This window comes from Phacochoerus africanus, chromosome 6, assembly GCF_016906955.1.
Source record: "Phacochoerus africanus isolate WHEZ1 chromosome 6, ROS_Pafr_v1, whole genome shotgun sequence".
In the NCBI taxonomy this organism is placed as follows: Eukaryota; Metazoa; Chordata; class Mammalia; order Artiodactyla; family Suidae; genus Phacochoerus; species Phacochoerus africanus.
The window spans coordinates 77,457,788-77,471,037 of record NC_062549.1 but is presented as its reverse complement, the minus strand read 5'-3'; the positions used below and the strand labels follow the sequence as shown (position 1 = coordinate 77,471,037).

The following is a 13,250-nucleotide window of genomic DNA, read 5'->3' as shown; positions in this document are numbered from 1 at the left end:
CTGAGCAGGGCCAGGGACCGAACCTGCAACCTCATGGTTTCCAGTCGGATTCATTAACCACTGCGCCATGACGGGAACTCCTTTTTTTTTTGCTATTTCTTTGGGCCGTTCTCACGGCATATGGAGGTTCCCAGGCTAGGGGTCGAATCGGAGCTGTAGCCACTGGCCTACACCAGAGCCACAGCAACGCGGGATCCGAGCCACGTCTGCAACCTACACCACAGCTCACGGCAATGCCGGATCGTTAACCCACTGAGCAAGGCCAGGGACCGAACCTGCAACCTCATGGTTCCTAGTCGGATTCGTTAACCACTGCGCCACGACGGGAACTCCAGAAAATAGTTTTTTAAAAGAATGCATTTACCTGACTATTTTTGCAATAAGACAGACAGAAAGAACAAACCAGAAATCCATGACATTGTGACCTATAAGGGTGGGTGGCAGCGGGTGCAGGGGGTGGAGTGAGGGCTGGGGACATTTCTCAGTGTGTACCTTTCTGTGCAGTTCAAACTTCTGGAAGCATGTTAATGCTTTACATAATCAAAAACAAAAATGAAATCAGCAGGAATGAGGAAAAAACTAAATATTACACACAAAAATAAATGAGTCTAGCTATCTCAGGAAAAATAATATTACCACACCAAAAGAAACTTGAACACAATATTCTTTGACTACACAGCCCTGCTTAAAGCCAACGTACTGCAGCAAATCCTGAACTCCAGGCAAAGGGTCCTTCTCCAGGCCTATGGGCCAGCAATTCTGAAACGAGTTCCTGGGCGTTAAGGTGGAGCAAGTGCATTAACAGGCAGAGGAGGAGAGGACTCGCCGCCTCGATGTCCAGCGCAAAGCTGGAGCTCCAGGGAACTGTGGGGCGTGGCAGAAGCCAGCCAGAGACAGTGCTTGTAAACCGAGGTTTGTAATAGATGAGTGTGTACGTTTGTATAAAATCTGAGGGTATCTGTGCATGTGTGAGTGGAGTGTGTGTGTGGGGGGGGTGCATATAAGTAAAGCCAGGGTCTGCAGCAGGCTCACAGCTCCTCACTGTGATAACACGACGACCCAGGCAGACACAGCCTGCCCCGCGCTCCGAGGCTCACTCCTCAGGGAAGAAAAAAGCTCTGCCCAGGCGGGACAGCAACCATCCCATGAGTAAAAGCACAACATCCTGATAAAGGACATGGTGGCCCCCAGACAGCACCCTTCCCCAACCCTGGGATCCTCCACACCAGGTGGCTCGGGGCTGTGCACAGCAGGCCACCGATGAGCTGCCTCTCTGTAAACGGGCGAGATGCCCTCCAGGCAGTTGGACCAGCTCTTTTCCCTGAGACGTGCGGACAGGCCCTGGATTTAGCAGCCAGACGGCCTGTGTCAAAAGGACTGCTCTCTATACCAACAATTGCAACCTGGATGACACTCAGGTGTGAAACACAAAACTGTGAAGGGGGGGAGGGGGCGCTCCGTGTTTAGGGACAACAAAGTAGTAAACAGAAACTTGACACCACTTTGTTCTCTTATGGCTCAGGTTCAATCCCTGGCCCGGGAACTTCTGCATGCCACCAAAAAAAAAAAAAATTTTTTAATTTAAAAAAAAAAAGGAACCTTATGCCATTCCAATCTCAGATGATAAGCAAAATGTTCTCAAAAGACATTATGCTTTTGCGGGTAAGCAGCTCACCCACAGTCAGCACTGAGCCTCCAGTGCTCTGAGATCTGCTGAAAGACTGAAAGAGAAGGAGTCGTGTCATCTGTTGAGTACGCAGCCATCCAGAACCCCTTCGGGACGCACCATGCATGGCTGGTGGCGCTGCAGGAGAGACACACTCGAGTGCTTGTCATCCTGAGAGCAGACACAGCCCGTACGGCAGCACTCCTGTTGGTATCACTATGAGCAAATGACACCTCATGTGATGGAGGAAGGTGGACTGTCACACTATGGAAAAGACCCACTGCCCCATGTGAAACAGCACAGAAATGTTACCATGAGAACCCAAAACGACGAGGCTGACCACCATGAGACCCCTGAGGCTGAATACACCCACCTGCAGCGTGTCATCCACCATGGTGAGTATGTACTGAACTGTCTGCTCTTTGGAGATATGAGTCATCAGATTTATAAACGTCTTGGCACACTAGGAAAATGAAATCAATGTTAATCATTGCTGTCAACTGCAAACACACCATTTTAATGAAATTGCAGTAAAACATTATTTCTCTCGCCTACTTTAGGATGCAATTATAGAAAATGCTTGTCTTTTACAAACACTGTGGTGAAGTCTGGGAGGACCATACTATGACTTGCATCGGATTTTTTTAATCATTTCTAGTAATAAATGTCAAAATGTTTTCCTTTTTTCTGGCTGCACCTGAGGTATGTGGAAGGTCCCAGGCCAGGGATTGAACCTGCACCACAGCAGTGACCTGAGCTGCTGCGATGGCAATGCCAGATCCTTAACCCACTGTGCCACAAGAGAACTTCAGTGTTTACTATTTTTAAATAGACAGATCTAGACAGACCTACACAACTCCTGATTACCCATGACAACATAAAGACTAAATGACATGGGAGTTCCCGTCATGGCTCAGCAGTTAACGAACCTGACTAGTATCAATGAGGATGCAGATATGACCCCTGGCCTCACTCAGTGGGTTAAGGATCTGGCGTTGCTGTGAGCTGTGGTGTAGGCCAGCAGATACAGCTCTGATTCAACCCCTAGCCTGGAAACCTCCATAAGCCTCAGGTACAGCCCTAAAAAGACAAAAGACAAAAAAAAAGTTAAGCCACGTTGAGAATAGCTTATACTTTGAAACATCTGCAAATCTGTTCTAATTCAAAAAAGCTTTGCAGAAATGCAGACAAGGATGGAGGAATAAACATACTCAATACAACATCTTTTCTAAAATTAACAAAGAAAACTAGAAATCGCTCAAATGTCTTCCAATAAAACGAGACTTTTGTGTTAAAGTATGCCGCCTACCTACACAGAATATCACAGTCATTGAGAAATGCCTAGAATGTCTAATGACTCAGGGCAGGGTTCATGGTCTCATATCTGAACAGATCACCTGACTGCCTTCAGTTTGAAGCATCTCCTGCTTCTCCTCGGGACTTCTCTTCATTTCAAATCTTTGAATGAATTCACAGTCTTCAGAAGAGATCATCTGCCCCCTGGAAAGTAAGAATAAGGTTTTTGTTCAGTAAGAGCTGCACAGGCCTGTGAGCAAGTGATGCAGAACGCCCCTCTCCTGCGTCCACAGCAGAAAACCCCCGGGGGGACACTCAGGCCCTGGCATCAGGCCACACCACCTACCGCTCAGGCCCTCCCTGGACCTGGTCGACTTTATCTGCAAAAGAGAACAATAACCACTTGGATTTAAGGGACTGAACTGAGGAGGAAATTAAGCAGTTCATATGAGGTGTTCAGCACCGTGCCTGGTTCATAGTAAACAACAAAATGCCACGTCTGGGCACCATTCACTTCTCAGCCCATCCCCCCTCCCAAGCCAAACTATTTACCCGGTCAGTGAATTTACCATGTTTATAGGACCTTCTATACAATCATTTTCTCCAGCACATTCTTTCCCTTCAGACTCAGAAAAATGTGATCCTCACCCTCTTTGGAAATACAACCTCTCCACCCTGAGCTCCATCCTCCAGCAGGCACCTACTCATTCGTGATTTAATCACCAGCATTCACGGGCAGCCTCCTGCATGCCAGACACCTTTAAGAACAGGTAACAGAGGCGTTCCCTTGTGGTGCAGTGGGTTAAGGATCCAGCATTGTCACTGCAGCAGCTTGGGTCTCTGTTGTGGTTTAGGTTCGATCCCTAGCCCAGGAACTTCCTCACGCTCCATGGAGGAAAACAAAATACACAAACACAAAAATATTTTTTAATACATACATGTATACATAATGCCAGGATTCTAAAAGCTTCAAAAAAAAAACAAAAACAAAAAACTAAAGCCAGGTAAGGAGACAAGGAATTATTAAATTGCCTTAGAGACGACCTCCTGTGGTCACCTACACAAACACCTGAATAAGTCAAGTGACAGGCAGGAACCCCAGAGACAGACAAGTCCAGGGACCCAGGGTGGCAGTGAGCCAGCTTCAAGGCAAGAGCAAGAGGCCAGAGCAGCTGGGGGCTGCGAGCAGTGTGGCGTGATCTGATCTGTGTTTTGCAAAGATTCTCAGAGCCTGCAAAGAACTATTCCTTCGGAGAGACAGTGACAACAGGGCTGTGAGGCCAGAGGCCGGAACCAAGGGCACGTGAGACCCTGGCAGCCTGCCCAGTGCAGCGGCGTCTGCCCCAGGACACACACCGTGGGTGGCTGAGAGGACCCGTGGATGGGCTGGAGGTGGACTATACAAGGGACAGAAAGAGTCCAGGCTCTGAGTGTGTGGCCTGCAAAGCTGGTGCCACGCCCAGCCTGCCGCAGCCTGGAGGAGCCACCACCGGCCGGAGCCCTGCACGTTCTCCCAGCTCTTAGCTCCGCCTGTAGGCTCCTTCCTGGAGGTTCCCCCGGACAGCCCCGCTCCTCTGCCCCCACTCCTGCTGGCATCTTCCTGAAGGCGTCCCAGTGCTCCCGGGTAATTATTTGTTACCTGGGAAAACTTAAAGTCTGTCTCCATTTTAACGCGTACTACAATTTATTGTTTAATTTTTTACTTAAAGGTCTGTTCCTTCGTTAAACTTTATTTATTTATTTATTTTGTCTTTTGTCTTTTTGCCATTTCTTGGGCCGCTCCTGCGGCACATGGAGGTTCCCAGGCTAGGGTTTGAATCGGAGCTGTAGCCACCGGCCTACACCAGAGCCACAGCAATGCGGGATCCAAGCCGCGTCTGTGACCTACACCACAGCTCACGGCAACGCCAGATCCTTAACCCACTGAGCAAGGGCAGGGACCAAACCCGCAACCCCGTGGTTCCTAGTCGGATTCGTTAACCACTGTGCCTGCGACGGGAACTCCTCCTTCGTTAAATTTTAAACTCAAAAGTCAGGGCACTCTTTCATGACCCTAGTATCCTCAGGCAGCTTTACTGGATTCCAGTTTGACCAGAACAGTGACGCCCATTCATTTATGGTGGGTCTAGCTGAATTACTGAACAAGGGTTTAAGCAAATGTAAACAGACCTAAAAGGCCAGCAGTACCATGTTAACAGAGAGGGGACTGGCCTCGGACACCTGGCCACTTGCCCGCAGCTCCTACCCTCTCAGGACACGATGTGCCATCAGATCCACTGCGGACTCACAGTCCCGTCCAGCCGCCAACAACCTGTGAGCTCTCTGTGGGGAGGGGCTCATCTCACACCCACCCACATCCCCACAACCACCTGCTCAGCAACAGGCGCACCACTAACAGGTGGTGAACATCTGTATGTAGACACACACAGAGTAGACGGGTTTTATAAAAGAAACCCATGAGCTGGACAACAGCATAAAGGGCAGAAATAGACAAAAAAGGGAAACCATGACTTAAGTAGTGTGGGGGTCTGGGAACAGGAGGAAGAGAAGAGAAAGCAATGAAAAATCTACATGTAACTACAAGTGTTCCAAACGCCAATGCTGGGGAACACCTGCCGATCAGCTGGCACATTGTGACCAATTTCAAAATTATCCCATTTAGGTTATAAACAGTGAAGCTTATAGCCATGAAACTCCTTGTCTTCCAATCTAAATTCACTGTGGACTAAAATTAGGAAACAGAGCTCAAAATCCTAATTTTGCAGGGGATTTAAGCAATTACACAGACAGAGACAACCAGAAAAGACATCAAAAAGTCCCTCTTCCTCCTGCTCTTGCATCGGGGGCTCACCACAATCCAGACCCTTAATCTGGGAACTGGAAGTCACCATACATCAAATCAATCACTAAGACTTTCTCAAACCTCTCCAGTTCTACCTATTCCGGCCACCTGAATGCGGCTGTAACTGTCCTAGCTCTAGGCTTATTATCCACGTATCTGCCACGTATCTTCACTGAGGGAAGAACAATGAGGCAAATCTGATCGAACTCCCACACAGAAACATCAGTCATTTCCAATTCCTACAACAGTCATTTTAAAACTGCTCCTCAGGCCCAGAAATGGACCTACATACATGGTCCAGCAGGTCTTCAAATGATGTGTTTATATACCTGACTTCCCAACTAGATTGAGTTATCTTTCTGTAGCCTCGAAGGCTGGGGAAACACCTCAGACTTGGCAAGTGGTCATTAAATGTTTGATGAGTAACACAGTTAACCGCAATAAATGGCATCATTTTTGTACACTGCAGATCCCTCCGAGGCTCAAAGCAAACTGCAAACTAAAGATTCCTCAATTTGTTTTTCAAAATATGTATGCAAATCCTACCTGAATTTCCAAATAACTGTTATAAACATACATGTTATAAACATACATGTTATATACATGCCATGTTATATACATGCCATGTTATAAACTAGACCTGAAGTCAAGTTAACACGGTCAAGTGTGGTCAAGAATAAATGAACACTCGCTTTACAGATAAACACAGAACACCTACAGGCTAAATCTTCATACACACAAGGAGGGGAAAGAACTAAAATTTATTGAGAGGGTATTCAACATACTACTGCTTTTTTTTTTTTTCTTTTTACAGCCGCACCTGCAGCATAATGGAACTTCCCGGGCTTGGGTTCAAATCAGAACTGCAGGGTTGGCCTACACCATAGCCATGCCAATACTGGATCTGAGCCACATCTGCAACCTACGCCATAGCCTGAGGCAACACCAAATCCTTAACCCACTGAGCGAGGCCAGGGATTGAACCCGTATCCTCACGGATACTAGTCCGGTTCTTAAGCCACTGAGCCACAATGGGAACTTCCAACATACTAGTGCTTTTAATCAACTGTGCTAATGCTTTAGATACACAATTTCTGCAAGGACCCTGTGGGATATGTATAACCATTTTACATTTACTTTAATGAACCTCAGAGAAGTTAAGGGATTTGCTAAGATCAGCAGACTAGGAGAACCAGAATTCAAACCCAGGTCTTGAAACTCAAACAGCCACACTCTTTCCTGGTTGTCTGAGCCCTTCTGCAAGACCATCTGTGTCCACACTGATGGCCAAGGCACCCTAACCTGGTCAGGCAGCCTCTAGCACCACCCCCCTCCCCCCTCCATAGTGCATGAACACTCTTCCTGCGTTTCCCACTCCTCCAACTTTCCAGAAAGTACAACCTTCCAGACAGAGAAGGTCAAAAGTACTGTGAGCAGCGCCACCTCCCCACCAGAGCCCCAAGCTGCTTCCACGCACTACAGCTAATTATTCTCAGGAGGAAGTGTTTTCTTCCACATTTATTAGTATTTTTCCAGTATTTCTCTCATGGAAGCATGACCATGAAACAGTCTGATGCAAAGGCACATGATCACCCATGATTCACAGCAAACGGTACTCACTGAAGGTAGGACTGCCAGTTCACTTTGTTTGCCCGAACCTCCGCAGCCTTGGCGGCAATGATGTTGGTTGGAACGGCAGCATCCACGGCACCCCGGATATCCATTTTGGTCATCTAAATGTTATGGTCTTGAATGCTTTTCTACAGATCTTCAAGGTAAACCAGATGCAAGGTAAACCAGAATACCAAGTGTTATTGTTTTAACAACAACTATTACTATTATCATTATCAACCTGTCCAGGCATTCAACTCAAATATTAAATACCCTAAATATTAAATACTAATAGCATCAGATCTCAAATCTTGCCCACTTATGTATGCCCTGCTCCATAAAGTGTTCTCTACAAGTTTTCACTTTTCCAGGAAAGGGTTTTTAATTATTGGAACTAATACTGCAGCAAGATTTTTAAAGTAACTAATTAAGATGTCGACACCACAAATCATGTTTAAATAGAACAGGCATACAAAATAGGAAAAATATTTTAAATATATACAATTGAGATCAACTTTCCTCTTCTGACAGAGAAAAAAATAAGAACCTGCACAGCACAGCTATGACCAATTATTTTATCTACATTTACCAAGCAGTGTTTTAAAGTGACATATGAAAAACCTACACGTCCATTCTAACATTATTCATTCAAATTAAAATATTCCAAGTAGGAATGTAATATCTTACAGGACGGAGCTTTCTTTTTTCAATCAAAATTCATGGTATTTTCAAAATTAATTACTGGAAGAATGTTTTGGAACAAACAGAGATTATAATTTAGACTCAGCCAACAATGAGAGTCTGGTCGGATGATAATGAACCTATCATGATAGACTTTAAGTAATTCTCACTCCTAAACTTAAAGACAAAAGCTTAAGCCTGGTTTCATCACGACAAAAAATACAGGGTACGGTTTACAAACTACAATAAGGTCATAGTTATGACCACAAAGAAGCTAAAACGACATCTCTGATTCTATTCCAGGATACCAATGACCTTAGTCAGTTTGGAACGTAATCGCCACATCTGAGGATTTGTTGTCTAATCAAACAAGGGCAATGCGGACTGGCTGGGCCCAGTAGCAACAGAATCCGACCGGGCCAAGCTGGAACCTGGAATCAAGCGGACAGCCCCAGCGGCACCTCCTGCAGCAGCTGAAAGGACCTCGGGTCGTCACCTAGGTCCCTGAACAACTCGAGCCCCAACGGCCAGGGCCGTGGCGCAGTCCTGGAAAAGCACACTTTTTGCGCGTCCACCCTCCCTCCCCTGCCCTTCCCTGCGGGGAAGGCACGGCAGTTTCGCAAACCCCGCTGCGGCCCGGAAGGAAAGAAATCTGGGGACCCGGGGCCGGAGTGGGGGCAGGAGGAGCCTGGGCGGCGAGAATCAAGCACGCGCCAGGGAAGCGGAGAAACCGCGGGGTCGCCTGGCTGGGGCCGGGGTCCGGGCAGGGGCCCGGGCAGGAACGACCCAAGTGCGGCCTCACCCCGCGAACCCGCCGGGCCCTCCAACGCACCCAGGGCGGCGGGGAGATACGGAGGTCCGGACAGCGGGGCCCCGCCGCGCTGGAGCGCCGAGGCAGAGCCGAGTCGGGTCTCCTGCCCGGTTGGGAGGCCGGGGCGGCGGCGAGGACGCGGCGCCAGAGAGCGAGCGTGTTTCGGAACGGAGGAGACGTCGAGGGCGGCGCAGGCAGGAGAAAGCCGGAGCGGCCGCGGTGGAATGACAGGAGCGTCGGTCACGTGAGCCAAGACACGTGACCGCCCGGAAGGCGGAAGCCGGGAGGGGCCAAAACAGTCCGCGGAGCGCCCTGCGCCTGCGCTCACGACGGTGGGTCCGCAATGAGCAGGGGGCACGGCGGCCGCTGCTGGAGACTCCCAGCCGCGCTCCCGGTCTCCAGTTCCTTCACCTCAATCACATGGGCAACCTTAGTCCGTTTGCACCTTGTCAGTTACGATATTCACAGGACATGGGCCTCTTGGAGGGACTAATATTCTGCACATCACATATAGAGAGATAAAGACACCCCACTAATTTAAGGTGAGTGGTGGAGTAGAAATACAAAGAGGTCCTAATAGTATCTCATGTTCCTGTTCTAAAGTAAAAATTTTGCAAGAACTCCCCCTAATATTGCACGTGTTAACCTTTTAAAATCTGAGTCATGGGTGCATAGATGTTCCTTATATTCTGTCTCTCCAGGGTCTTAAATATGTGTCTGTAGCCATCAGCAGTCCATCAGGGGGTGTGAGTTCGGAGAAGCAGAAACAGGCTGAACAATGAGAAGAGCAGCGAAACCCATCCAGGAACCTGACATCATAGCCACGGAGTTTCACAGGGAGGCAAAAGAAACTTCACCCTGGTGGTGACAGAGACAGACACTCCTACCAATTTCTGGTCTGTCTCTCGTGTTTGAGAATTGTTAGTAACACGAGAGAAAGTGGGGATTGTTAGCGACATCAGGAGGAGACTGTTAGTGGCTCTGATGCCTGGGTAGCCCTTGGAACCTAGAGTCAATTCCTGCAAATGCACTTGCACTCCAGAGGATGAAATTAAGGAGTTCCCTTGTGGCACAGTGGGTTAGAGATCCTGCATTGTCACTGCTCCGGTCACTGCTGTGACTTGGGCTCAATCCCTGGCCTGGGAACTTCTATATGCCATGAAAAAGGCCAAAAAAATAAATGAAGGTGGAGTTCCTGTTGTGGCTCAGTAGGTTAAAGAACCCCACATAGTGTCTTTGAGGATGCAGATTCAATCCCTGGCCTCGATTCTGTGTTGCCGAAAGCTGCGGCATAGATCACAGATGAGGCTTGATCTGGCGTTGCTGCGGCTGTGGCGTAGGCAGGCATCTCAGATTCGTCCCCTATGCCAGGAACTTCCGTATGCTGCAGGTGTGGCTGTAAAAAGAGAAAGAAAAAGAAGAGACCCCAGGGACAGCACTCTCCCTGGACACGCACAGGCCACACAAGGACACAGCAGGAAGGCAGGTGTGCAAGCCAGGAAGAGGGCTCTCTGCACGGCCCCACCATGCGGCACTCAGATTTCTAGACACCAGAACTGTGAGAAAATAAATTTCTTGTTCAGCGACCCAGTCCATGGTATTTTGTTCCGGCAGCCGGAGCAGATGAGTACACAGTGCAAATGAAGCCATTCAGTCACAGCACCAGCACAAAGTATGAGCAAACATCACTGACAACAGAGAGAGACTCGAGCCCCTGTGGGCAGGTGCAAAATGCAGGGCACGTTTATTGAGTGTCCCAGGTTTGCCAGGCACCCCACTTGTTTCATGGTTTCTTTGGACTTGCTCAGAGTCAAGCTCAGAAGCACAGTTATAGTCAGATAACTTCGGCAAGTGAAATAACAGGTGCATCTTCGACTACTTTGGGGACCTAGAAGAGGAAGCCAAGACTGCCCATCACAGGAGGTGGGGGCATTTAAGGCCAACACAGGCACCAATCCCAAATAAGACAGGCATGTCGGGAAACGGGCAGAGGGCCTCCCAGGCAAGAGGGTGTGGAGCCCAAGGTTGTCAAGCATCACACACTGTGAGTGCAGAATTCTGCCACAAAGCCGATTTTCTTCATCATTATACACTACACAGTGTATCACTTGAATCATTTCTAATCATTTCTCCATCATTTTGATTTAGGATTAAATTTAAATGAGGACTACGTTGCTACCTGTAGAGGGCAGTCATAACAAACCTGGACACTCTGAGTCAAAGGCTCTTCCTGGATGAGCACTAAGGGTCTGTGGATAAACTGCCCATCCACAGCACAGATAATCCTTTTGCTTTGACTGGTGTAACTGCAGGAAGCACTGATCTATCTGATCAAGGACCCAGCACCGGCCAAAGGAAGAGAAACAGAGTGGACCCGGGACTGGTGTTAAAATCAGGCCTCTGGACTCATTTGGAGCCTTCCTTGTAAAAACATGCCCAGGCTTTCCCAAGACAACCAGGAGTGCCTGCAGAAGCACTCCTCCAGGCCATCTATGTGGATGCACTCTCTGCCCCCACCCGGGGCTGCGGAACATCACACCAGCCTTCACCAAATGGTGAAAAATGAAGGAGGCACCACGGCCATGCACGATGTCAAGGTAAGACCTGACTTTTCTTTTGTTTTATTTGGGCCGCGCCCACAGCATGTGGAAGTTCCTGGGCCAGGGACTGAACCCGAGCCACAGCAGCAACCTAAGCTGCTACAGTGACAATGCCGGACCCTTTTTTTTTTTTTTTAAGTTTTATTGAAGTATAGTTGATTTAGAAGGTTGTGATCATTTCTGCTGTATGACAGTGTGATTCAGTTATACATGTACACACATCCATTCTCACTCAGATTCTTCTTTCACATAGATGATCAGAGAACATTGGGTAGAGTTCCCTGTGCTGTACAGCAGGTCCCTGTTGGCCAGTCATTCTTTATACCTGAGTATGCATACAGTAGTCCCAACCTGCAGTTGACAATGCCAGATCCTCAACCTGCTGCACCACACAGGATCTCCCTTTTTGGTTGTTTTTTGTTTTTGTTTTTGTTTTTCTGTGACTTTTCTTGACAAGCAAAGGCTTCATCCAGAAAGAATATAAAATTGCAAGCAAACTTTAGCACTGTTGCTCACTTTATCTTATTGATGATTTATTGACAGAAGCTCCCAGTGTGGCTCAGCGGGTTACAAACCCAGCTAGTATCCATGAGGATGCAGGTTTAATCCATGGCCTGGATCAGTGGATTAAGGGCCTGGTGTTGCCACAAACTATGGTGTAGGTCTCAGCTGCAGCTCCAATTAGACCCCTAGCCTGGAAACCTCCATATGCCGAGGGTGTGGCTGGCAAGCAAGCAAGGAAGAAAGAGAAAGAAGGAAGGGAGGAAGGGAGGAAGGGAGGAAGGGAATGCTTTCAAATCAAACCCAAGAGAAAACTAGGACCATCCAGTTTTCTCCAACTTAAACAGCTGTCGCTTACCATGGCAAATGATTATATTTTGTTTGTTTCTGTTTCAGGAGGTAAAATTTTTTTTTAATTGTACAGTTGTATTATTTAATTATAATTATCATAAATTCTTTGATGGAGAGGAAATCAGAATCAGATGTAAGAAGACTTCAGCATTCCAAGAATGATGTCAGATGACCCCCTTCATGGTGGATTATGCACTTATTTACTATGAGATATATTTCTTCTCCAGAGATTCCTTGTTTGTGTATCAATTTTGCAGTTATTCTGGTTTGCAGTTATTCTGAAGTTTTGATATAAAAGTCTATATGTATACAAGATTGTTTTAAATTGTGTTCTCTTAATTGCAAGTTCATCTCCAGTGTCCTGCATTTGTACCCACCTCTTCTCATGATTTCTGATTTTGGTGGTATAATCGTGCATGGATGATTTCGTATCTTTACTGCATATATACCTTTACTGGTGAGCCTCAGGAGGTAAAATTTTTAAAAACAGAAAACCTAGACATAGATTTTTGTGACTATCGATATTAACCCTTAGGTATCTTTCTCTGACATAAAAGTTATATCCCATATAGTTATAAAAAAATTATAGATTGCTTTCTACAAAATTTCTTTGTTGTTGTTGTTGTTGTTGTTGTTGTTGCTATTTCTTGGGCCGCTCCCGCGGCATATGGAGGTTCCCAGGCTAGGGGTCTAATCGGAGCTGCAGCCACCGGCCTACGCCAGAGCCACAGCAACGCGGGATCTGAGCCGCGTCTGCAACCTACACCACAGCTCACGGCAACGCCGGATCGTTAACCCACTAAGCAAGGGCAGGGACCGAACCCGCAACCTCATGGTTCCTAGTCGTATTCGTTAACCACTGCACCACGACGGGAACTCCTCTACAAAATT

General features: G+C 47.4%; 1 protein-coding gene across 3 annotated transcripts in view; it reads right to left on the bottom strand.

Annotated features, from left to right (window-relative positions):
• The window catches only part of ATP6V1H (ATPase H+ transporting V1 subunit H), a 59,843-nt gene extending 50,776 nt beyond the window's left edge, over positions 1-9,067 (bottom strand). For 2 of the 3 annotated variants that reach the window (XM_047783924.1, XM_047783926.1), the window contains exons 1-4: positions 8,929-9,067; positions 7,425-7,572; positions 3,064-3,166; positions 2,040-2,129 (exon numbers count right to left, since the gene is read on the bottom strand). In XM_047783924.1, the coding sequence (XP_047639880.1) occupies positions 2,040-2,129; positions 3,064-3,166; positions 7,425-7,537 (306 nt within the window). In that variant the 5' untranslated portion in view covers positions 7,538-7,572; positions 8,929-9,067. Of the gene's footprint in view, positions 1-2,039; positions 2,130-3,063; positions 3,167-7,424; positions 7,573-8,898 lie in introns of all 3 variants that reach the window. The other variant, XM_047783925.1, reaches the window with a different exon arrangement.
• Positions 9,068-13,250: the final 4,183 nt, after the last annotated feature.